The sequence below is a fragment of the Halichoeres trimaculatus genome, unplaced genomic scaffold (genome assembly GCF_033239565.1).
Source record: "Halichoeres trimaculatus isolate MK-OKI-2021-1 unplaced genomic scaffold, fHalTri1.1 fHalTri1_scaffold_19, whole genome shotgun sequence".
NCBI classification, from domain to species: Eukaryota; Metazoa; Chordata; class Actinopteri; order Labriformes; family Labridae; genus Halichoeres; species Halichoeres trimaculatus.
The window spans coordinates 2723892-2750064 of record NW_027437197.1 but is presented as its reverse complement, the minus strand read 5'-3'; the positions used below and the strand labels follow the sequence as shown (position 1 = coordinate 2750064).

At 39.6% G+C, this 26173-nt stretch overlaps 1 protein-coding gene across 1 annotated transcript; it reads right to left on the bottom strand.

Annotated features, from left to right (window-relative positions):
- Positions 1-75: 75 nt before the first annotated feature.
- On the bottom strand, positions 76-24626 carry ints6 (integrator complex subunit 6). The gene is made up of 18 exons (XM_074695222.1): positions 24173-24626; positions 23957-24034; positions 23286-23435; positions 17792-17881; positions 15064-15247; positions 9187-9312; positions 8792-8943; positions 8551-8703; positions 6252-6384; positions 6063-6157; positions 5847-5957; positions 5544-5759; positions 4508-4634; positions 4268-4410; positions 4005-4185; positions 3584-3928; positions 3299-3392; positions 76-1474 (listed from the first exon to the last, which is right to left on the bottom strand). Exons 1-18 carry the CDS (start codon positions 24281-24283, stop codon positions 1381-1383), a joined length of 2583 nt encoding a protein of 860 aa, XP_074551323.1. The 5' UTR covers positions 24284-24626; the 3' UTR covers positions 76-1380.
- Between the last annotated feature and the right edge of the window lie 1547 nt (positions 24627-26173).

Below are 26173 nucleotides of genomic sequence, written 5' to 3'. Positions count from 1 at the left end.
TTTTACACTCGGGGTGTTTTGGTCTTTTTTTGTGCGTGACTGAAAATCACCAAGAAAGCCAGAGAGAGTCACATGTTTACAGAACACTTTATTTACATGGCCCTTCACAGTGTAAAATAGAAACTTTATTCATGGAAATACTTACAAAAAGGCCATTTTCCACTGAACATTCTCTTTAAATAGTACTCTAGGGTTATTTACATCTTTACAGTGTATTCAAAATACTCTTTTGGTAGCGGCCTCTTCACAAACAAAGACAAGTATGGCAGATTTTGGTCCCTGTCCGAGGAGGGAGGGAACAGAAGAGGGCTGCCCCCGCCCTCTGAATCAGAAATCAACTCTTGAGACCTCCACGCCTCGCTCGCGCTCGCTGTGTAGATTTGAGAAACTCAAAGAAAATGATGGAAATCTTAAATTAGGTTAAATAAATATTCTCAAATGTACACAAGTGCATTCACGGTTAAGTGACGAGGAGTTGGTTTGAGATTCACGTCGAAGGAGGAGGAGGAGGAGGAGGAGGGTGGGGTTAGGGGGGAGGGGAGACGGTTATTTGGCAGCGACCAGCACATTAAGAGAAAGCTGGCATCCGAGACCTCGATCCTTCAACTTTCCAGGTGAGAATTTGCTTCGTTTCAGCTTTTTTGAGGCTGAAACTTGAGTAAAGATGACGAGGGGAAAGTGGCTCCAAAGTTATTGCTGATTAAGATGCGTTTGTGTGAGTTCCTGAGCTTTTTCTCCCTGTATTCAACTCTTCCAACCAATGATATCACATCATTCAAACACGCCGCTCTGATAACGGATGTTAAACTTTGCCGCCTCGAGGTGCAAAGAAAGATCAGTCCTGAAAACATCTTCAGTATCACTCGGTTAGCTGTCAGTCTGGTAGGTTAAACTACGAGGTGACGAATTTGATACTCGAGCTGAGTCAGAGCGTTTTAAAAGCCAGCGCGGCGTCGGAGTGCTTCGTTAGTGGAGTGTAGAAAGTAAAATCAAACAGGACAACAGCTCGTCGTCCTCCGCCGAACAAAACAAAGAAACAAAGAAGATGTGAGGGAAGAATTCATGGGTTACTGAAGGATCGTGTTTGACCCTGAGTTGGCTAAAAACACCTGAACTCATCATCATCATCATCATCACAACCAGAACATGACTCAACATCCAGAACGATCCCAGAGAACAAACCTCTCACTTCACCTGTAGCAGCTTCAACACCGTCTTTCCCACCGTGCGCGAGCCAACCTGACCGACGCTGATAGTCTGAGGGCTGGATGCGGTCTCGTCTCCTCTCCGTGTGGGTCCTGGTTCAAGGAGGAGGGTTTTAAAGGATGTGGAGAGTTGTCGTGTTTTTTATCAGTCAGTTTATTCAGGAATGAGCCGGTCTCAGAGAGTGTCCACGTGGTTCAGGTTTAGAGATCTGTTGTGGATTTCCTCTAGGAAGTTTTCCAGCTGTTCGATGAGGACGCGCTTCTTGAACCTGAACGACACAGAAACAAAAAATCTGGAGTCATGGATCAGGATTTCTTTAAACCTGTATTTCTTTTTCCTGACATGTTTTTAAAATTTCAAAGCTGAAATTTAGATTAAATTCAGAACTCTGAATAAAAAGAAAGGCCACGTTAAAGATAAAAAAGTAAATATCTGGGATTAATCTCATAAATTTATGAGAATAGACTCATTATCTTAGTTTGTAGCTATGGGCTAACAGAGGATCTGAGTGGAGCCGGGTGACAAAATTGATTATTATTCTTTTTCTTTGGAGAGTCTAATCTCTTCTTGGCTTCTCTCTCTCCACATATTTTACAATCCCCCAAAAAATACACAAGAACGTCAGCTGTCAATCAACATTAAACCTGACGTAAAACCTCGTTTTTAACCTATAATAACTAATGAAAACAAAACTTTTCAGAAAAAAGAGGACTTAAATACAAGACAGCCAAATGATATCTTCAAATCACCACAACAATCAGACGTGAGAAACATTTCTACCAGGTGTATTTATTTTTTAAAGTTTGACCACAGCCCATCTGGAATGACTGGGGAGATGGATTTTTTGACCTAATCTGCAGCCAGCCACCAGGGGGAGCAGTTTTTGTGGAGACCTCACTTCAAGCCGAGCAAGATGACGTCCATTTTTTTTTAACAGTCTATGGTAACAACAAATTAACTCTATCAGGTACGGTGGTTGAGGAGGATCACACAGTGCAAAGTCACACTCCACAGTAGTGCTTCAAGCACGTTAACCGTTCATTACAGAGCGGATTTTGTAACAGAATTGTTACACTGATGAGTTATTGATCACGGAAAGACGAATCTGTGAATGTCTTTCTAACTTTGCCGAAGTTCTTAACAAAGCTACAGTTTTTAGCAACTTTTCAGGGTCCTAGTACTAACGAGGATGTTCTGCTAATGTGCCAAAAGATAAAATATTCTTAAAACCTACAACAACAACAACAATAATAATAATAATAATAATAATAATAAAGTATTTTATTATTATTATTATTAATTATCATTATTATTATTGATTGCAAATATTAATGATAATAATAAATATATATTTTTATAATTATTATTATTATTTATTATTATACTAATAATAATTATTATTATTATTTATGATAACATATTATTATTAATAATAATAATAATAATAAATATTTATTTTTTTAGTTCTTTTTAAAACAAAGTTACAAAGTGCTTTACAGGCAGCTGAAAACAACAGAACAACAAACTAAATCAGATAAAAAATATAAAGAAATATAAATGGAATGTTAATTTAATGAGGTAAAACTAAATTTAAAATACTAGAAAATAATAGTGAGTAAAATCAGGGAAGGCTCTCTGATAGAAGTATGTTTTAAGAAGTGGTTTAAAAGAGGTTACCGACTTGGCAGACCGGATGTCATAAGGCAGACTGTTCCAGAGTCTTGGAGCATGGACTGTAAACACCTTATCCCCTTTGGTTTTAAGTCAAGTCACTAGCACATCTAAAAGACCTCTGCCTGAGGACCTCAAAGGACGCAAAGGCACATATGGCGTTTAAAGGTCTAAAGGACTAAAGTATACTTAAGAATAACTTCACAAGATGCTCCACAGTCCTCATTTTTGTAGCTTAAGACTAAAATAACGACTTTATTCTTGTAAATTTACGACTTTGTTCTTGTAGATTTAGTAGGTAAATCCTGAAAAATTCCTTCCTTTCTTAAACATGGCCCTAATCTTCCGCAGTAGACTTCTGACTTTAAGTTTGGAGCTAAATAATAATTATGATTAAAAAAAGTCAGGATCGTCTTCATACCTGGCCGCTTCTTTGATGATATTTTGGAGGAAGATGAGTCGTGTGTCCAACGTGCCCTGAATCTGCTTCAGGAGGTGGAAGATCCTCTCGTAGTCTGGAACGGAAACAGAGCAGATTTTTATAAAACAGGAACATCTGAACTCCTGAAAATAAAGTCCTCCTCTCAAACGATGTGACATTAGCAAGGTTTTATTCCTACGTCTGTAAAATTCATGATTTTAATCTCTTAACTTGTCGGTAGAGACCTAAAAGTCTGAACCATCAGAGTGTGGGACTTCTACGTACGCCTGCCGGGTTTCCTGATCTCCTTCGTGATGAGCGTCCTCAGCTCGTTGTTGACCTTCGTCGTCTCGGTGTGAATGTGCTTCTTCAGAGCCGTAGGCGACAGGTATCGAGGCGGCTGGTCGTCCAGCAGCATCACCTCCGCCCCACCCTCGCTGCCCGGGATCAGCTCGCCGGCCTGGAGCTGCCCGTTCTCCTCCTCGTCCCCGTGCAGCAGATCCTCGGGGTCCGCTGATGTGTGGTTCTCCACTGAAGGGTGGTCCGAGTCTGAGTCCGAGCTGTAGTGGTTCTGGTTCAGGTGGTTTATGATCACGTCGGGTTCTGGTGCTCCGTCGGTCAGGTCGATGTCTGCGGGGAGAGGAGAAAACGTCAGACTAGAGAGGAGAGGCTGAAGAGGAGACGCAGAGTGGAGAGTCGTCCTCACCTGGTCGCGGGCTGGCAGGTGGCGTCACAGGAGGCGTGTAGGCTCGGCCCAGACGCAGCAGAGGGGACATACAGCGCCGTCTCTTGGGCCCTCCGCCCGTCATGTTGCTGCTGTCTCCAGGTCTCTTCCCTTTGTTCTGGGGGCCGGTCACAAACTCATCGGCCTCGTCGATCATCATCCCCTGAGAGAGGAGCGAGGAAGATTAAACCAAGCGTTTAAATCTAACCTTTCCTGTCAGCGTTTGTGTCAGAGCGAGCCGGTACCTTCTTGTCCAGTTTGAACGGGTTTCCAAATGTGTGCAGACGTTTGGGCTGTTCAGGATCTGCGTCCCGGAGAGGCTGAGGAGCAGCTTTGAGGAAGTCCTGGTAGTTGCCCATCTGGGCGATTGGCACGCTGTGGAGCTGGTCTGCATGAGAGACGGGAAAAAAACACGAATGTGAAGGTTTGACCTCCTGAAATCTGACGCCACACCATGAGGCTGAGATCCAGGTTTTGAGACTGACCTGAGTCATGGCCTCTGAGGGTGCAGACGCTGGTGTTGAGCAGGTTCCTCCTCATCCGGCTGAGCTGGTCCAGCAGGTGGCTGCGGGGGATGTCGTACGGGTTCCTGAAGCTCTGCGGTTTCAGGCCCTGAGGAGGATCACAGAGACGGAGGGTTAAACCATCAGGGTGTGGGAGAGAGACTGCTCATTACAGGGTGGATGAACCGTTTTTTAAACAGGACATAAATCATCACAATAAACCTTTACGGAAGATAAACCTCAAACCAAAGATGCAGGAAAAACCCTGATCTTATTTCTCAGTGGTGTCTTAAGTAACGACAGATTATAAAAGAAGAACATCTGTGAAGAACAAATGTCTTTTTAGACTTAGTCTGAGCCACATTTACCTGACCAGTCCAGAAAAACGTCTTATTTGGGGTTAATTGAACAGAAGAATTAGGTCTCAATAGCTTGTAACAAGTAAAAAAAAAAATCTGCCAATAGAAAAACAGGAAAGTTACTTGAATTAAGACATTAATTTTGAGCAAATTTTCAAGCAAATTTTTCTTGTTTACACTGTTTACATATAAAATTAGCTGTTAGCAGCCGATGCTAACTGGTGCTAGGTCAAATGTTCCCTCTGAGCTGAGGAGGAGGAGGCAAGCAGGACACACCGGTGCTGCGGTGTGAGCTAAAAAGAGATGACCTCAATCTGTCTTTTCATCCATCAATGTGAGAATGTAAGATGAGTCTCAAATAGGATGGATGAGCTAGCTGTGCTAACGCAGAAACAGAGGGAATACCGGCAGAGTAGCATATCAATTTCAAGCTAATTTTCAAGCAAATTTTTCTTGTTACATTGGATGATTTTTTTACTTGTGTCAAGCAATTCAGACCTCATTTTGTCTTCAAATAGCTTGAAACAAGTCATGTTTACTGGACTGATAAGCTAAATGCGGCTCATACCAAGTATAATAAGACAATTTTACTTAAAATAAGACACAAACACTTAAATAGATTTAATTTTTTAGCAGTTTGAAGGCAGACTCGGTTTTACCTTGTTGAGCAGTGCCAGCTGGAAGCCCTGAAACTCTTTGGGGTTGAGCTCCAGGGGCAGAGCGGGAGCGTCTCCTGACAGACTCTGCAGCTGCTGGATGAAGTCTCGCCGCTGAGCCAGAGATATCCCCCCTCCTCGCCATCGCACCTTCATGCCGGCTTCTGGGGGAAGCTTCTTACCGATGGAGGCGATCAGGCGGTCGTACTCAATTTTTGACTGGAGACATAACAGAGTTAGAAACGGCATCTCTCAAGATCCTGACAGTTTTCAGTTTCACTAAACTGAGATTTCAGTTTTTCTGACCTGCTGGCTGAGTTTCTTCAGATATGACACCACGCTGTAGCTCAGACCGTACTCCATGTTGTCTGCCAGCAGGTTCGGCGCTCCCATGATCCTCAGGGCCTTCCTCAGGGACTGTGGAGAGACACAGAGATGAGACAAGCGCTCTGTCTCCTTCATGTGTGAGACAGATTAAAATCAGAACATGAGGAGCTGAAGGAGGACTCTGCAGGGACTGACCCCGATGTAGTACGGAGGCATGGTCTTCAGGTAATTCTCGAAGGACTGCCGCCACTTTAAGGTCGGCTTGAACTTGTGCACTTTGATCAAGTCGTCTGCAGAAAGAAAGAAAGGTCACACGTTCAGAGATGTTTCACTGCAGCAGGAAATCTTAGTTTTTAAAGCAGGAGGCGACAGAGAGGAGCTCACCCAGGAGTGGCAGGAGAACGGGGTAGTTGTAGGGCATCACAAACAGGTTGACACAGTTCAGAGCTGTGCTGGCCTTCAGGTAGCCGAAGGGTTGGCCCAGGTCGCTGTACTTGGCACTGTTAGACACAAACACCTGAAACGCAGGGAACAGATCCTGAACGTGTGATGATGCGAAAAGTCTCAAAGATGAAACCTGCAGAGCTTTGGGTGCAGCGCTTCGTTGGTATCTGACTGTAAACTGCACAGATATCTGCACCTCCTGCTGAGAAGTGTTCCTATAAAAGCAGAGTGCACTTTCAGCGCTCCCTGTGGGACGTGTTTTCACCTCAACCGATCCCTGTCAGACTCAGTTTGGCTAAATGGGGCACAGCCTGTGGACGCTGAGTATTTCTCACTGCGACATGAAGACGGTGTTTCTGATTTTAACCACCTGAACTCGAGGGCAAACAGAAATATGTCCCATAGATGAAGGAAAAGGAAGATTAAAAATGCTGGTTTTATACTGCGCTGAAACGCCACACGGAGAAACAAAAGACAAAACAACCGGGGGTCAGAAATGTTAACTTCTCAACTTTTGAAAATTAAGAATAAAAATATTAATAAAGGGAAGTAAACAAGCACATTTAGGCATCATTTGTTGTTTTTTTAAATATAAGATGTCAACACAGTAGTTTATGCCTAAAGCAGTGTCTATTCAATATCCTTGAAAGTGCAACTGTATGTAATTTTTTATGTCACTTTTTCAATGTTTTTTGTATATGTTGGGATGCTATTCCCCACATGTTGAAATAAAAGTTATAATAAAAAAAAAAAAAAAAAAAAACCCCACTTGATTAGACTCAGTTATTTTAGTTTAATTTTTTTATTCTAGAGAGCGCCTCAAAAATAAACCTATTTTTTTTTCTGCAGTAGTGTATTTACTATTTCTGTTCCTGTGTGTGTCTGGAGATCCAACATGTAACCATGGTTGCATTTTTTTATATATGAGATCAGCTGTTAGCAGCCTGTAGCATGTTGATGCTAACTGGTGCTAGGCCAAATGTTCCTTGTGAGCTGAAGAGAAGGAGGCAAGGAGGTTATTTCTCACATGTCTAAATACAATTTTTAACAAAAACATGAAAATAAAAAAATATACAAAAAAAGAACTAACAAAAAAAACGCACTTGATTAGATTCAGTTATTTTAGTTTAATTTTTTTTTTTTTTTAGAGAGCGCCTCAAAAATAAACCTATTTTATTTTCTGCAGTAGTGTATTTACTATTTCTGTTCCTGTGTGTGTCTGGATATCCTACATATAACCATGAGTGCAATGTTTACATATTAAATCAGCTATTAGCAGCCTGTAGCATGCCGATGCTAACTGTTGCTAGGCCAAATGTTCCCTCTGAGCTGAAGAGAAGGAGGCAAGGAGGTTATTTCCCACATGTCTAAATAAAAGTTATAAAAAAAATAAAAATAAAATAAAGAATACATTTAAAAACAACAAACAAAAAAAACGCACTTGATTGGATTCAGTTATTTTCGTTTTTTTTTTTTTTTTCTAAAGAGCCCCAAAAACGTAAACCTATTTTATTGTCTGCAGTTGTGTATTTACTATTTTTGTTCCTGTGTGTGTCCGAAGATCCTACCTGTAACCATGGTCACACTAAGTTTAGCTGTTAGCAGCCTGTAGCATGTCGATGCTAACTGGTGCTAGGCCAAATGTTCCCTGTGAGCTATGAAGAAGGAGGTGAGGAGGACGTACTGGTACTGCAGTGTGAGCCAAAAAGAGACGACATCTCTTGTTCTTTCAACTATCAATGTGGGCAACGTAAGATGGATGAGCTAGCCGGCAGAAAATTTCTTGTATTAAGAAATTATTCTAGTTTCAAGTAAATTTTTCTTGTTTCATTAGCATATTCTTTTACTTCTTACAAGCAATTCAGACCTCATTTTTGTCTAAAAACAACTTAAATGAGACATATTTCTGGACTGATACATTGCACGTGGCTTATATCAAGTATAACAAGACATTTTTTATTAAAATAAGACGAAAACACTTGATAAGATTTCAGTTTTTTGCAGTGTATGACATGCTCCTACTATATTATCCTTTCTAATTTAATCTTTTAGTCATGTTTTTTGCGATATACTTTGTTTTTTGCTGCTGAAACCATGTGAATTTCCCTGTTGTAGGAAGAATAAAGGTTAATTTCTTTTCTTATCTTATTTTGAAGTCTAGTGCTCCATCATCCAATCATCAGAGGAAACCTGGCAGATCATCTAATGTTGCTTTCATAACTCCATCAACTCTGCGTACCTGCCAGCAGGTGTGTGGGGACTTCCTCTCCAGTATGTACTGAGTGAGAGGCGACGGCTCCAGCTCGTACTTATCGAAAGGAACTTTGTCAATGACCATCGGCTCGGCGTCCAGGCAGGAGAAGCGGACGTGGGGGTGGGCGGAGCGAGGTGGCTGAATGAGACACAGAGAGGAGCGTTAATCACAGCTGGAGTTAAAGTTACACCACAAAAACAAATAAAGGTGACGTGTGTGAGTTTACCAGCGTGGGGGAGTTCTGGTCCGGCCAGAAGGCCTCGGGGATGGGCCAGTGCCCGATGGGGACGCCTGTCTTCGGATTGGGTCGTACGTAGATCAGCTTGTGACAGCAGTGCCACGGCTGTGGGCCGGCCTTCAGCGCCTCTGGTGGAGCGTCTGCGAACAGAAACAGCAGAGACAGAGCTGATTTCTCTTCACTGAGGGTTTGTTTTTCGAGGTATGAAACACAACAAGAGGGTTTTAAACTGTAGCGATGTGTGGGCAGTTGAAATACGAAGGTGGGGGCTTAGGCAGCGACATCCACCAGCTGCTTATAAACAAGAAAGAGGATTTTAAACCGGTGAGTGGGAGAAAGAGCAAAGAGAATCAGATCTTTAACACAAACTCAGCTTGTCTCACCTTCTAGAGGAGGAGGGTCGGGGCCTGTTTTCTCAAAGTTTATCACCACGCCGCTCTGGATTTTCTGGACCAGGGACTCCAGACACTGATTCAACATACGCTGGGAGAAAACGCTGTAGGAGCGACCTGAAAACACAGAGAGAAGACAAACTTGCGGTTTGGAGGTTGACTTCTTGAAGCAGCTGCTGTTACACTTTTCAACCACTAGAGGGCGGTGTAGCAAGGGGAAACAGCAACATGAGCTCTTTCTGTCAGTTTTTGAGCAAAAGAGATAAAAGAGACCCAGAAATCAGACCTAGAAAAATCATTTTGATCAGATTTCTCATCGTTTAAGGTTAAAATGCTGAAGCTCTTCTCTGAGATTCTGAAACATCAGAAGGAAATAAACATCTAAACCTCTAATTTCTTCTGTTTTGTCTCTCAGGTAGCATTCAGTGTGTTTATCAGCCCAGGAAAACATTTGCCTGTTGCTGTTTGAAAGGGGTTAAGGCTGAATTACTCCGTAAATGAGCCATAAAAACAAAACAGTGGGTTTAAAGTGACTGGAAGGCTCCATGCAGCTGTGAGAGCCGCAGAGACGGATGATTGTTCTCTTTGGGTTTGTGGTAATGAGTAAACACTTCCACATTATTCGCAGCCAAAGTAAACGTGACTCAAAGTTGATGCAAACTCTGTGAATTAGAGAAGCTCTGGATCTTAAACAAAGATTTAAAGTGGAGAGGGAAACGTTAAAGGAGGAGAGGATTATTCTGGTTTAAACTCGGCTTCCTCCATCAGACTCACGCTGAATCTGACCTTTTTTTTTCACAAATAAACAAATAAATGTGCCCCCTCCCTCTTCTCTCTCCGCCTCTGGATATTCTGCAAACATCATCTGAACGTGCGAGCATAATTAAACCTTTTGTAATCAGCCTTTCGTATCTGCAGACCCAGTAAACTGGGACTAATGCAAATCAGGCCGCGCAGCAAATTGCAATCATATCGTTACTCCAACAAGTCTGAATCCATCAGAGTAAATGAGAAAAAGTATTTTATGCATGTTTTAAACCCACTGCATGGGAGCTGGGGAGGATTTTTGAGCTTAGATGAAGTTAGATATGCTATCAGCCACACTCAGATTCATATTTATTTATTAATTTCTGTCAATTTTAACTTTTAAAAAGTCACATCTCTGATTATGTTCCTGCCACGCTTCAACTCTTCTGTTTAAAGTCTGTATTTCCTGTACTCAGCTGATATTTCTAACATAATTCTGCCTGATTAAAAATGTGAATAATATTTTCAAATGTTTGAAAATTTAAAAAGCTATTTTCAGGTACAAGAACTACATTTTGGCACTTAAAGGCATCTAAACAAAGTGAAGTTCTCAGATTTCAACTTGTTTAAGCTCATAAAAAAATCCAACTATCAAAGATTCAGTGCTTATTTTTTAACAGAGAAAGTATTTACAATTTAAAAGGATTAAAAATATCCGCAAAACCAAGATTCAACCTGGACAGAGACTCCCAACCTGTGGGCTGTGAAAGCATTTCAAGCAGGCTGCAGAATAATTTCCAAAATAAGATGATTAATTTGGTGGGGGTGTAATTTTATAAATAAAAAAATAAAAAATAAATTAAAAAAAATCAGGTTTTAAATTAAAAAGCTCAGTTACCTTAAAAAAATGTTCAAATAATATTTTAAATATTTTGGGTTTTTTCCTTCAAGTATTTGACATGTGCCAAGCAAATGAGAGATAAGAACTTTTATTGTTTTTGGACCAGACCAGATTGCAGTATTCAGTTCAGACTTTTATGTTCGATCATCAATAATAAAATTGCTCTGAGAAAGCATTACATGGCCTCCGTATTTATAGGGTTGGAGGTGGGCTGCGAAAATTTTGGAGGCATAAAAGTGTGTCCCGAGTTCGAAAAGGTTAGGAATCACTGCTGTAAAGAAACCCAATAACTCTGTATCTTCAAAAAAATGAATCAAAACTAGTGTATTAAACAAATACAGGGATGGAAGATATCCTTAACTCCGGCAACCAAAAAAGAAAGAAATATATATATTAATAACAATTATCATATGAAAATGTTTTTTTTCTTTTGTTTGCTGAAAATTTGCACTTAAGTTTGTGGATCACTTTGTTTTCTGTAAGAGAGAATTAAAAGAAAGTTGGGCATGCTGGCGACAGTATTTTTTTTTTCCAATCGTGTTTATTTAACATTTGGGAGTTAGGAGGGGCAGATATCATAAGACTTTTTCTTCTTTCAGCTCCTTTATTCATTTGTTTACAAATTTTATCTTTATATTGCACACATATTTTTATGTCAGCATGAATGAAATAAAGACAAACTAAACTAAACTAAGTGTTGAAGTTTGTCTTTATTCCAAATTTTGACGCCAGTATTTTCACTTTTGCTGCAGATAAATATCGGCTCCAAATATCAGCTATCAGCCTCTTTGACTAATAATAATTGGTGCCAGTATCGGCCTTGAAAAAACCACAGCGGTCTATCTCCAGTGCTGATAATCTCATTTTAAAGTCAGGCAAATATCTAGAAAGGAGACTTTTCAAGATCACTGAGAAACTCCTCACAGGGATGTGTATAATATTTGCAAATGATGCAAAAAGAATTCAATTTTTGCACATAAAGGCATTAAAATAAAGTTAAGTGTTAAAGTTTGTATTATTTTAAATTTTGATGCCAGTGTTTTCAATTTTTCTTCCTTTTTTTTCTTCTTATTTTTAAATTTTTTTTGGTTTTTAATTAAATACAAGGAAATGAGATAGAAAACACACAAGGGTCAGACACATATATGACTGAATGAAAATTAAGAATTGGGTCATGAAGTGTACAAAACCCAAGTTATAAAAAAGACAGACTAGGGATGAAAACCAACCAGACAAAAAACTAACAAGAAACAAACAAAAAAGAAGCATCAGTTTTTCTGCAAATGAATATCGGCTCCAAATATCGGTTATCGGCCTCTTCGACTAATAATTGGTATCAGTATCAGCCTTGAAAAAAAACATATCGTCTACCTCTGGCGCTAATAATCTAATTTTAAAGTGTGGGTTAAGATCAGGCATATATCTGGAAATGAGACTTTTTTAAGATCACCTATAAACTCCTCACAGGGACTTGAAGTATTCAAATGAAGACCGTGACTGCAAGGCTATCGAGGCGAGATTTAAGAGTCAGATGTTGATTCAAATGGTACAAACTCAGAAAACTAAATCCAAAAATGAATCTCAAACTATCCCTCAAACCCTGCCAGTTAAGAGATGGGATATTATTTTTATGTTTCTCTCTACTTCCCTTTGCAAACATTCAAAGCAGGTACATTTGCATGAAGTGAATCTGATTTTGTCACAGATTAGTGAAGGTCACACTGTCACAGATCAGGACTAAAACTGATTCTGGACTTTTACTGCCTCAAACTTGACCTGGAGTGACCTTGCTGTGCACCCATTCACTCTGTGGTTTCAATAGGCTGCAGCTTTGTGTCAGCTCTGCCATCAGCAGTACTGGACTGACTGTAGACCGTCACTGACAATGGAGCTGTGTCATGATCTGCATTCAGCCCAACTGACACAGAGCTTTGGTGTGCTCCATGCTCTCCCTGTTAATCTTAACCTGTCATCAGCATCGTTCTAGTCTGTTCCTCCTGCGGGCCACTTCCCCTGCCAGCTCTAAAACTGTCTCAACTGTGGGAAAAACCTCAGCTCCTCCACGCTTTGTCAACAGTAACTGCTGAAGAGCTCTTGAACACTTCACCTCTCAGAGCAGCTTCAGCAGATCTGCTCGCTCAGTGAAACTCGTGTGTTTGTACCGGCTCGTTCCGCCTCGACTAACAAACCTGTAAACACAAGTTAGTCCGACTGTTGAGCAAGACGGAGCTGAGACGGAGCTCGAGGGCGTCCCTCGCTGGAGAAGAAAACAGCTGCCAAGACTCTCACTCTCCAGTTTCTCCCTCCAAACATGCACATTTTTCTCCTCCATCTTTGTATTGACAGAGATGATTCATCAGCTGCTGGAATGCATTTAACAAACAGCTATTTTGATCTAGTGTTATAAATACTTTGAGCTCGTCCCAGCATGTTCCAGCAGGCTCTGCTGCAGAAATTGGGCTTGTGTCACTCCCAGGAGGAGTGTGTCTATTATGTTTCTCCAAAATAAGAATTTAATGACAGATATTTAGAGATAGAGGCTGGAAAAAGTTAATCTATAATGGTAGTTTGTAAAGTTGAACGAGTAACTGATGAACAGGTGGTTAAAGTCAGAGTGTTTGAGGATGTTTGAGGATGTTACATCCATGTTTGCATCAGTGGAGAAGAATCTGACTATGTTAATAAAAGTGTTTATCTACAGTTTTCGCCGGCTAAGGGGTGGGAGAAAAAATCGTAGTATCACATGATCAGGATTTTTTTGTTTAACGATTTTATACATGATTTTTTTTGTTCAAAAAAATGTTTTTTTTTTTTTTTTAAATTTAGGTCCTTCATTGGAAAAAAACTGAAATCTTTTCAAGCTTTTTTGTCTTACTTTCAGTAAAAATTGTCTTGTTATACCTGATATCAGCCACATTCACCTGACCAGTCCAGAAAACTGTTTAACTTTAAGTTATTTAAAGACAAAATGAGGTCTGTACGACAGCGTATTAGGACCACTAAAGAAATAAAATAAATAAATAAATTTTCGAGAAAAAAACTCCAAATTTTTTTGTTTCTAAAGTCACAAATTTACGACTTTAGAAGCTCAAAAACTTGCAAGATCATAAAGTGGAAAATGTACAACTTAATAAATTAGTAAATTTGCGAGTTAATGAAGTCATAAATTTTCGACCTTGTAAAGTCGTAAATGGAGTAACAAGTCCTGGATGTTGGTTGATGCACAGGGTTAGAGAGATGCAGATGTGATAAGCTGAAAAACGCTAAACTGAAAAAAAAAATCTTAGAAAAAAAAAAAAAAATTGTAAAATTAAGTTGTTTTGAGACAGATATGGGAGACATCTGATGTTTTCATGTGTCTTTCTATGATCTATTTGTTCATCTGTGATCTACTAAGAATTCAGAGTGGACTGTAAACTGTAATCGTATAATTGCGACTTTATATACAGCAAGTTTTTGAGTTTAACAAGTCGTAAACTTGTGACTTTACAAACTCGAAAATTTCTAGTTTCTATCTCAAAAATTTCAAATTTAATTTGTCGAATTTTTTTAATTTTTTTTATTTTATTTTTATTTTTTTAAGTGGCCCTAATACGCCGTCGTAGTTACAAGATTGCTTGTAACACGTAAAAAAAAAATCTGTCAATGAAACAAGAAAAAAGTTACTTATATTAAGACATTATTCTAGTTTTAAGCAAATTTTTCAACAATTTTTTCTGTTCCATTGGCAGATTTTTTTTACTTGTTACAGCAATTCAGACCTCATTTTTGCCTTGAAATGACCTAAAACAAGACGTTTTTCTGGCCTGACCAGTCGAATCTGGCTTATGTTGAGTATAATTAGACATTTTTCATCGTAATGAGATAAAAACACTTGATAAGATTTCATTTTTTTGCAGTGTTCATTTTAATCTTCGTTTATAAGCTGGAGTAGAAAAAGTTGAGATGTCAGATCCCCTGAATAAATCCTAAAAACTGACTCACATGTGATGTGCGTTTTTGGGGAAATTATGGCTCTTCATGCAGACTTTTCAACTTTTTCCACTTGGTCTGGTGTTAAAAAAAGCAAAGTTAGAATCGCAATAATCGGAAATACCAAAGAAAAGCAATTCAAATCAAATCGAAACTCCAAAGATTTGAATTGGGAGTAAAGCGTATCGTCCCAGCCCTAAGTACCATAAACATGTATATCCCTGATGAGGTGAACACCCGCTGCCTACCTCCTGTGACTTCACACATGGGTGTGATCGGGGAATCATCCGGCGGGACGCCACCGAGGGGTTCGGGCTCCACCGACGCATTGCCGGGGATACGCAGCACCAGAGCGAACAGACGCTGGTCCCAGCGGAAGGGCTCCTTGGTCAGCTCGCTGCCCGGCAGCGGCGTGGTCAGAGGCAGATGGAGCTGGTGGAGGAGACAGAAAGAGAGGATTGAGTATTGATTTCAAAAAGGAACCATGAATCAGAAGCATGTGTGGGAGTTAATGTGATGATTTCTAGACATGAAGAGAAACGAGTTGTTTTTAGCAGAGGAGCTTACTGGAGGATCTTTAACAGAAACATTCATTAAAAAGCACAAAATGTGTTAAACCCAGAACATATTCCTGTTAAAAAACAAATTAAACACACCATTACATCAAATAATATTCTTATATTCAGTAAAACAAAGACAGCTTGGTCATAAAACGATACCAATTTACTCCCCAAATCTTCTGAGCAGACACCCACGGCCATCTCAGAGCTATTAAAAGATTATGGACTCCTGATGCATCATCCCTGCACACAAACACGCTCCTCATCACAAACACACATTCCCAATTTCTTATGATTTTTTAAACACTATCTTCAGGCAGCTCTGACTTTTTAATAACTGTGCTAAGAGGTGCTATTTCACTTGTTTCTTGTTCCCGGCTGAATGAACACAAGCCTGGAATTAGAGCAGAGGCTGTAAATTAGACCGGGAGACATTTTATGTGTTTGACCTCTGCAAGATTTAGATTCTGGAGCGACTACACTCTCCTTTCTGTTGAATGTTCCACATCGATGAAAACTAACAACAAATCAAACACATTTACTCTTGTTTGAGTTATGTTTGTGGGGTTTCATGTCAGCATGAAGAGAAGGAAAAATGGAGGATAAAGCAGGAGAGTGTGGAGTGATACGCAGGATCTTAAGATCTTTATGAGATCCTCAAACACCAAGGTCTGCCCAAATCACCCTCCTTCTGACAGGCCTCCAGAGGGCTGACCAATCAGATGAAAGGGGGTTTGTGGAGCAGGGAGCCTTAAAGAGACAGCAGCTAAAAAAAAGTCTTTCAGACAGAGGCTGAAAAAAGGGTTTTCTGAAACACCTAGGAGACAAAAATGATTTTTTTTAACTGCAAATCTCTTAAAGATAATACGGGGGCACTGGAGGGACAGAATAAAGTCTGGTGAAGCGAAATACCCCCTCTTTAACAGGGGCAGCGCCCAAAATTAAGAGCCTCCATCACTATTTTCTGACATTTTAAGGATAATTAATGTAAAAAAAGCTCATTTACTTCTTCTTTTCTGAAACAAGTTGAGAATATTTTGTTTTTTTCATAACCAGCTATATAAAACAAGAATCAAACATTTCTTGACAAGGGCTCTCAAGTATGGAGGGCTTTAAGTGCCAAAATGAAGTAAAATATTTAAATAAAAAACAATTTATTAAGTAATAAAATATATAAAATATATATAAAAAAAGAAGTAGAATGATTTAAATAAATAAATATATCAAAAATCTATTTAATATTGGATTTTAAAAATCAAATAAATATTAAATTCCCTTATTATTTATATTTGCCAAATTTAGTTATTTTTTTATCTATTTATCTATTTATTTCAATTAAAAACACATTTTATAATTTTTTTTATTTATTGCATTTTGACACTTTCAGTCCTCCATACCAGAGAGTCCTGAGTTCGTTTATTAGATAAACATTTAATTCTCTAATTGAATGAGCCAAATTTAATTATTTTAATTATTTTTATTATTATTATTTTATTTCAACTAAAAACTTTTTTTTTTCTTGTTTTTATTTTTTAACTTGTTTATTTATCGCATTTTGGCACTTTTAGTCCTCCATACTGGAGAGTCCTGAGTTCGTTTATTAGATAAACATTTAATTCTCTAATTGAATGAGCCAAATTTAATTATTTTAATTATTTTTATTATTATTATTTTATTTCAACTAAAAACTTTTTTTTTTCTTGTTTTTATTTTTTAACTTGTTTATTTATCGCATTTTGGCACTTTTAGTCCTCCATACTGGAGAGTCCTGAGTCCATTCATTTTTTTTTGCCAAATCCAAAGAAAAGTCACATCACATGGCTCCAAAACACCAGGAAATATAACTGTCCTAAATTTGGAGTCCTGCGAAGTGGGAGGACCATAATAAATCATGTTTTTACTTATTTAATTGTTCATTTTTTTTAATTATACATGGAATTTTTTTTAAAATCTTTTTTTATTTTTGCTAACTTATTTATTGCATTTTGGCACTTTTAGTCCTCCATACTGGAGAGTCCTGAGTCCAATTATTTTTGGCCAAATTCAAAGAAAAAGTCACACCACATGGCTCCAAAACACCAAAAAATATAACTGTCCTGTATCTGGAGTCCTGCAGAGTTTTAATACTTTGGTTTTTGTGATTCACTTGCTCAGCTCAGTACCTGTCCTTGTTTGTTTGGATGTTCTAGATACTTTATCTATTTTTAAGATATTTTGGGGGGAATTTTCTTCTGTATTTGTTAGTTCAGCTGAAGGGAGACAGATATTAAGGCACAATCTCATCACAGCTAATAACTGTTCATATTTGATTATTATTTGCATGTTTAAGTGAGCAAACAGGCGGAGTAGCCAAGCAAACAGGAAGCGCTCCTGATTGGTCGACACCCCCTCGGCTCTGTGTCAGTGTTTGGCTGACCTCGTCTTGGACTCCGCTGCTGCTGGTCAACTTGCTGCCGTCACTGATGGCGATGATGATGGCCGGCTCGAGGAAGAACGGGTTCCTCCCCTACAGAGAGAGGAAACCAAAAGATTCAGTTATTTAAAGAAGAAGAATCCAGCAGGTGTGTCTTCCAGCACTTTAAGATGTGAGGCGTAAATGAGAGCAGGTGATGTGTCATTAAACAGAAAAGTTGTGGGGATCTATTTTAAATCAGCTGGAGTGTGAAAGAGAGAAACTCCAGGGAGTGATAAAGGAAACAGAAACAGTCTTTTAGGAGCGACTCCATCCATACGTCTGGTGTCTCTGCAGCGTACGGCAGAGCTCTTTACCTGAGGATCTACTTTTAAACCTCTTTTTCCTCCTAGACCTCACGGCGTTCCCTGACAGCCGCCCTGCACACTGATAAAATGAAAGTGGAGCAGCACATTTATCACCCAGCCTCAGCCCGGTGGGATCTCCACGGAGGCCAAAGAATAACTCTGTGAGTTAACGGCGTAAAAACCTCAACGCGGCCGACGTGTCCTGTCAGCAAAGAGTCAGCAGAGCAGACCTCACTGCAGAGCCACACACACACACAGTCCATAAACACCGTCCTGTTTCTGACAGCCCTGTGATTATTAATGGATGTGGCCCCGCTCGGTGCGGACCCTACCTGTAGGCTGTGGTTTGTGCTGAATGATGGATCTGTCCACTTTCACAAACAGAGCAGAGTAAACAGAGAAGCCACAAAGACCCAAAAAAAAAACCACACAGGCCATGTTTCTATCTTCCCCTCACCCCTTTATGATACGGAGAGCTTTCTTAGCATGCTAATGAGTCGAGTGATGATGATTTCATCTGTGTCACATCAGCTCACTTTGCCGTTACTGTTGCCATGCAATTAGGTGTCGGGCTCGCAAAGACGGAGATAAAGATTAGATTTTAGGAAATCACATCAGCAGAGAGATGCGCTCCTGTAATCTTATCCATGAGGATCTTTAATCAAACTGCAGCACTTAGAGCTGAAACAGAAATCACAGTTTTAGGTCAAACTGATTTTTCTCACTGTAAAGTGAGGTGAATATTTTCCAAGTTATTGTTTTTTTGTTATATAGTGATATAGTTTTTCAGCATTAACACTATTGCTTTGATTGTTTTTTACTGTTTATCACTTCAAGATGAGTATTTTCCTAATTTGATCTACACCATAATTTCACATATTCACAGAACATCCTTATTCTCTAGGTTACCAGTTGTAGCTAATCAAAATAAATAAGTAAATGTATTTTATAAAGGGCAAAAGTTGATACTGAGCAGAACTAAGTTCCTGTTATTGTTGGTGCAGCTCTCTGATGTGGCCCCTTGTAAAAACTAGTTGTTGTTTCTCAACTTCAACTTTCTAGTCTTATTTATTTTATTGATTTTACAGCATTTTTTTTAAATATTTTGAAGTTTTTTTTCCCTCCTTTTTGTATTATTTTTTGCTTTTTTCCCCATTTTTTTTATTTTTTGTTCCTCCATTTGTGACGCACTTTGAAATTTGAGTCAAATTTTTGTAAAGTGATGAAAAACTGTAACAAAAAATAAAACAAATTTGATTTCTGAGCAAGTTTAAAAAATATTAAAAGATATTAAAAGAACTTATTTTGTTGGTTGGTGTCTGTTTAAGCTTGTGTCCTATATACAGAGACTAAAGAAAAGATTTATTATAATTTCAGCGGGATGAAATAAGTGATTCATGTGACTGATAAAGAAAGCAGGAGGAGGTTTGTTTGAGCTTATCAGTAAAAAAAAAAGTCTCATTTCAAACTATTTACAGGAAAAATGAGGTCTGAGTTGCTTGAAACAATGGGATAAGAAAAAATTGCTTGAAACTATTATAACATCTCAACACAAGTAACTCTTCTCTTATCCCATTGGCAGATTTTTTAAAATTGTTTCAAGCAATTCAGACCTCATTTTGTCTTTAAATAACTTAAAATAAGACATTTTTCTGGACTGATCAGGGAGTGTTGCTCAAATTAAGTTTAAAAAGACATTTCTTACTGGAAATCAGACAAAAAAAACCTTGATAAGATTTCAGTTTTTTGCAGTGCACACATACAGAAGATTGGTGAACACTTGAACGAAAAGAAAAAGCTGAAATCAGGAAGGTTTTGTGTCACAAAATAAGCTACCTAATGTAGCTTCTCAGCCTTTTTAGCTTTCTTTCAGGCCAAATAACTTACGATTAGAGTTAAATTAAAGATAAGTGAGTGCAGCTTTGATCATCTGTAGCTGACAGGAAGTTCCTCGACCAGCAGAGTCTGTGGTCAGCTGACCTGAGATCACTGCTGACGAGTTAACCTACAACCAAACATCCCGCCTGTCATTTCCTCCCTTTCTCTCCTCGGCTCTCTTAATGAATGCGTGATCAGTGTCAGGATTACCCCTCCGCCTCCATCGCTCTACCTCCATGCTTCTCTCCATCTCCCCGGGGAGAGTCATCTCAGATGCCTGGCAACCTGGAGGGTTCTTTGTTACTGTAGCGAGAAGCACTCCAGGGCAATATTAACTCCCCCACACCAGCCCGACTCCACCTTTGTCTCCTCCCTCCCTGCCCCACCGAGCGTCGCGTCAGAGCCGACTTTTCTTCATGAATTAAAGAAGAAAAACAAAAGCAGACCACGCCGACTTGTGAAACGGGACACTTCAAACAGAAAACAGCAGCCGATCAAAAGCTGCTGCTTCACTTTGATTAACTTAGGAGGAAAACTGACGCAGACCGACGGCGTGGAGTCATCAGACGGCTGAGCTGACAGCTCAAAGTAAAGAGAGCGGCACCTGATGAGGAAGTACGGCTCATCACTGGCATCTACATGTCCTGCTCCTCAGTGATGACCATCAGCAAAGATAAACACAGCATGAACGGGCTCTCAAATATTCAAATTAGAGGAAAAGTTACGCACATAATCTGAAATATTTAAATTAATTGAGTGATGCTCTCTTGAAAAATCCTCCACAGCTCATTGGGAAGAGAGGTAAACAAAGCGGGTCAAACAGTTGCACAAAAGCAACAATGCTTATTTTTCTGCTACGGCTTGATGAGGTGCAAAATAACCAGACATTTAATAAGTCTAGCTTCTTCAATCTGAGGATTAGCTGCTCAACTTCTCAGATTTGCTTGATGTAAACTGCAAACTAGACGATGGGGACCTGGACTATTCTGTTTTTATGAGTTTTAAAATTACAAAAGTGAGATTTTCTCCTTTTCTGGATTTGTAGCTCATTTCCAAAAGGGTAAATTAGGCTAAATACAGTGCTGTGAGTAAAAACCACTTTGTATGTGATGCTAAAGTAGCGCAGGCTTTGGGTCACCGAGTCTCAGGGCTCAGTCCTGGAGGGGCAGAGAGTCATTAAATGATAAAAACAGTTAAATCAGCCTGTCATTAGAGGTCAGTGGTGACCGCTGCAGGACACAGTAACCTTAACCTCGGCACAGAGCAACCGGTCTGTGTGTGTGTGGTGTGTGTGTGTGTGTGTGTGTGTGCTCACAGGCCCTCTGCGTCCATATCGCTGCTGCCAGCTTGACAGCGTGGATAGCATTTGACATTCCACCTCCCCAAGAGCCTCAACATGCAATATGCATGCTGCATGTGTTTGCATTACGTGGATGCAGGGATCTCCTGTTGTATTCTGGGAGATTCTAGCTGTATTCAGTGCTACCCACCCTCTGGACTTACCTCAGGACTGGAAGACAGGCGTCCAGATTATAAGTCAGCAACATGTTCGAGGCTCTTAATGTTTACAATCTGTCAGCCAAACAGAGGAGGCGATCTTATTTGTTGATGTGATATTTTTGGGGCTGTGTGGAGGCTGACTCAGGGCTGAACCACTTTTAACATTTTGTAACAGTCTGATGAAAGAAGTTATTGTCATCTGTTGCAGATGAATCCTAATTTTCAAAGCGTAAACAATCTCACACAGCGTTCTTTCAACCACTACCTCCCCAAACTGGAAATTTGACCACAGAGACTTTAACTGGTGATGTCACTAGGCGGCACTTTTTGGAAGCAGGCCAGTCATACTGAATTAGTTACAGACTTCGAGGGCTCAATGAAGATTTGTTTTTCTGAATTCAGCCACAATTAATGTTAGGAGAATGCAGGTTTCCAGCTGTGAAGCAAGTCTGCAGCTCAGCTAGAGGACAGACACGTCCCAGACTCACAAGCTACGGCCGACCGTGCAGCAAAACGTTAACAACAGTCAAGACTTGTGGTTTAAAGTTGAGGAGCTGAGCTGTGCAAGCCCTTTCTGAAAGAACAAAAAAATATCCAGGGATGAGAAAATATAAATTATTCAGAGACTTTCTTGAGATTAATCTCTGTTTGCTCCAGACAGGAAAAGAAAAAAGATCCCAGCCACAGATCTATCCAAATCTCACTGTCAGAGACACAGATTGTAAAATCCATCAGAGAATGAGACTCTGCTCATCAAGGCACAGCAGGAGGCAGATTTCTCGGCCAACTAAGAAGCAGCTCTGTCACTGCTTTTAGGGTCTCATCAAACCTTCAAGAAGTTTACGAAGCCCCGTTTAAGTTCTTGCGTTTTGCAGCATCACCAACTTTACCATCTTAATCTGAGTCCACACCTCTCCAAAACAGCAAAATATGGATTTTATAAACGTCACAGCGGCCAAATTTAAAGCAGATCTGTTGGACTAAACTTTTCTGCCTGCAACCCTCAAAATATTGGTGCTGGAGACTGCAAGTCCAAAAAAAAAAACAGACAAAAACAATTAAAAAAGGCCTTAATTTAGCTAATCGGTTAAAAAATAGACCATCTATATTGCCGTTTCCTTATTTCATCTGCCTCCATGGATGCTGTTTTTATCCCAGTTAAAGCACTTTAAGGGCCTTTAAGACAGAAATGAGCAAAAACAGAGTAAATATTTTCTGTCTGCATTATTTTTATACAGCTAAGCTTCTATTTTTGTTTAAAAATTTATGTTTACAAAATGGATTTGCATTTGTAAATAGTTATTATCCCAATTTTGGGAACTACTGTATCAGAGAGCATTGTAAAGCTAATAAAACAACTTTAGTGCAAACTTTTGGATACTTCTTTTTATCCTGTGCAGCTGCAAGAAATGTGTAAATTTAAAGTACAATAAATGCCTAAAGCTAATTTACAGACTGAGTATTTCTGCTTTTAAAATATTAGCATAAATATTTCATAATAAGTAGTTTGGGAAATATATAACATAAATAAAATCACCAGGTCAATGGTGAAACTGCTAAAGGCTAATTAGCAGGTTATATATTTTTTTTGTTGTTGTCATATCTGTGTCATGAAAGTGTGTGGGGTCACAGTATGCAGGTGGTTGATGCTTGTAAGACTGGGGAGGAGGGAGGAGGAGTTGGGAGTAGGTGAAAGGGGGTCTGTAGGGGCTATTTAACAACTTTGTCATTACTGTTTATCAACTCCTGTCTGCCTCTTCAGTACTACATACCTGTCCATAGTTGTCTATCCCAGTCACTAATCTATTGAGATTGAGTAAATCAAAAGCGGTCCTCAAGGACTGGCCAATAGTTGTGAGCCCAGTTGCTTGGAGGTTCCTCAGCTCTGTCATGAATGTGGCATGGCTCTCTTTCCACCCAGCCTGAGAGGAGGGAAACAAAGAAAGAGAATTTCATCAACAAATCTGTGATAAAGAAAAATACCTGCCCCTCTGTTGTGACCACCTCATAACTTTAATGTTTTTGTTTTGATCATAAACAGAAATATAGGTCGACTCTGCTCTATCATAACAGAATGTGACAGCACTGCAGCCCAGCTCTACACATGTTGGCAAGAGTGAATTATAAAGTAGCAGCATGTGCAGAAACTTAAGTGACAATTTGGTCTAAAGGAGTAAAGTAAGCTGGTCTGTCACCCTCCTCCTCCTCCTCTTCCTCCTCCTCTTCCTCCCCTCAGATATCACCTCGCTGTATAAATAACACCCAGAGTTCCTTGCTGCTCACATTGAAACAAAATGTCGGCCATGTTTTAAAAGGGGTATGAAAGCTCCTCCTGAAGATTTTCTCTACACAATTCATGTAGTGATCACAACGTGGTGGAGCGATGGAGGGACAGTCAATCTGCGCAATGTAAAGCTGGACATGAGCCGAAAACAAACTCTACCTTGATCCCGAACGGAACGTCTTCAAAATTTACCAACATATACCGGTCCCCTCGGCTGGCCGGATCTCTCCCTCTGAGCTGTGGAAATAGTAGAGAATTATTCACGGTTATCGAGAGATCAGGTTTGACAGGCGAGCTTGCAACAGTACAAAGATGATGTGAACCGCAATCCCGCTCGGGATCTCCCAATATGAATTTATCCCGTGGTTACAGTACCTTCATAAAAGTCTCAACAGCGCCTTTTGCTATGTCCAGATAGGTAGTGCCCAGATGGGTGCGCTGGTTCATTGAAGCGGACGTGTCTATCAGAAAAAGTAAAACGGGCATTGTGATGGTAATGACACGTTCTGCATGGACTTGGTGTCAGTACAACCGGTCAAAACGCAAAAAAAATCTTTTGTTCTCCTGCCGCCTGTATCACCTCTCAGCTAGCTAGCTAGCTGGCTAACTGTCTGTCTCACACATTCTTTCAAAAAAGTGTCAGAATAGTGAGTGTTGAAGCCCTTTCCGGGCGAACTAAACTAAAAACCTCTCACCCTAGGGGCAGGTTATGGATTCACGAGGGATTTTGTTAATTTTTACAATATTTTGCAAATAGTCCTAAGTTTTATAGTAACAAAGTTCCCCTACATAGTGAGTCCCTGCTTCTCCCTACACTGAATGCGCTGTGTCTCCTCCACTGGTTTTAATCAAAGCCCTCCGCTAAACCCCGCCTCCCAAGCGCTCTTTCAGTGTCACGTGTAAGAACACTCGCTTCTCATTGGGTGTCTGAAGCAGCTCATTACCATATCCAAATTAGGCCAAAGCTGAGCTCCTCATGCGCATGCTTGCTTGCCCGAGAGGCAGGAATGCGAGGAAAATATTCAGTACATACGATATGTGTTTAAGAATGCAATATATGTGGCGATACGCTCGTCTTCTGAGCGTTTCCGCTGATATACATCAGTCCATACTGTTTTTGATACGTGCTTGTATCTGCCCTGAGACTTGATTGCATAATCAACGTTTACTTCATCCTATGCACGGGCGTGGGCTACTGTTACATACAAACCCTTAAGATTATTTAGAGGAAACTGTGTGCAATAATAGACAGTTTCGACTAAAAACAGTAAAGTATTCACTCAAGGGTAAAGAGAAAACACTGGCTGACACTATGGCACTTTGTTTTCATCTTGATGCCCAAATAAAGACAGCCTTTTCTGCGAAACGATCAGAAGGAGGACAGGTTTAGCTGAATAGTCGCTGCAAGGGATTGTCATGCGCGCGCATACACTCACACACCCTTTCTTTGGCTCTTTGACTTCTCATATGTGCAATGAGATGTGTTAAAAACACAAATCTATTGTTGCACATTTACTTGACCAGATTCACCAAAGCAGTGAGAAGACTCATGTTTCTTCCTCTCAGTCTGGTCACAACATCAAAATAACAATTATAGACCAAGACCTCAAAGGTCTGCACTGATCATCATATCTGATCTCTCTAAAAGACACCTGACACTCGATCACACGCTAGTGATTGTGCAATACAATTTACATAATGAAGCTCCTTGGAAAACATCATCACTTCCGTAGAAATAGGTGGAAACCATCCGGTAGCAGGCGATTGCAAAGATGAGGAAGGTTTGTTTCCTCCTGTTTGACAGAGTTCTCAGAAGCAACACATACAACCCTTCATTTTCCGGCGTGTCTGTGATAAACTTTTCAGAATAAAACTGTTTGTGTGGATGGCATGATGGGAACTTTAAAGTTATATCGAATTACATAAACTTTTTTCAGGCTGAAATTCAATGAACATATACAAATACAAAACAAATATCGTTCTTTGCATACAAATCTCTAAAATTTAACTTTTGTGTTTCACTGTATTGTAGTTGGTAATAATATCACTTTATTTCCTGCCTTGAACAATAAATAACAAATATTTGCAATAATAATACTGGGTAAACAGCTCTATTTGCAATATATTTTTCCAAACCCAAGTTAAGAGTATATCGACAGTAACATAACATTTCTTTTTACTGCAGCACCACTTTTTCCTTCTGCCAGAAAGAGTTGAAACATCACAAAAATTCTGTTATATTTAATTTCCTATATTTAAAAAAACTATTTTCTGCTGTAAAATATGTTGTGAAGAATTCCCTCGACTTTTTATTCTGAAATCTTGACACAATAAAACCGGAAATCATTTTCTCTGACTCTGACGACTTTCTGTAAA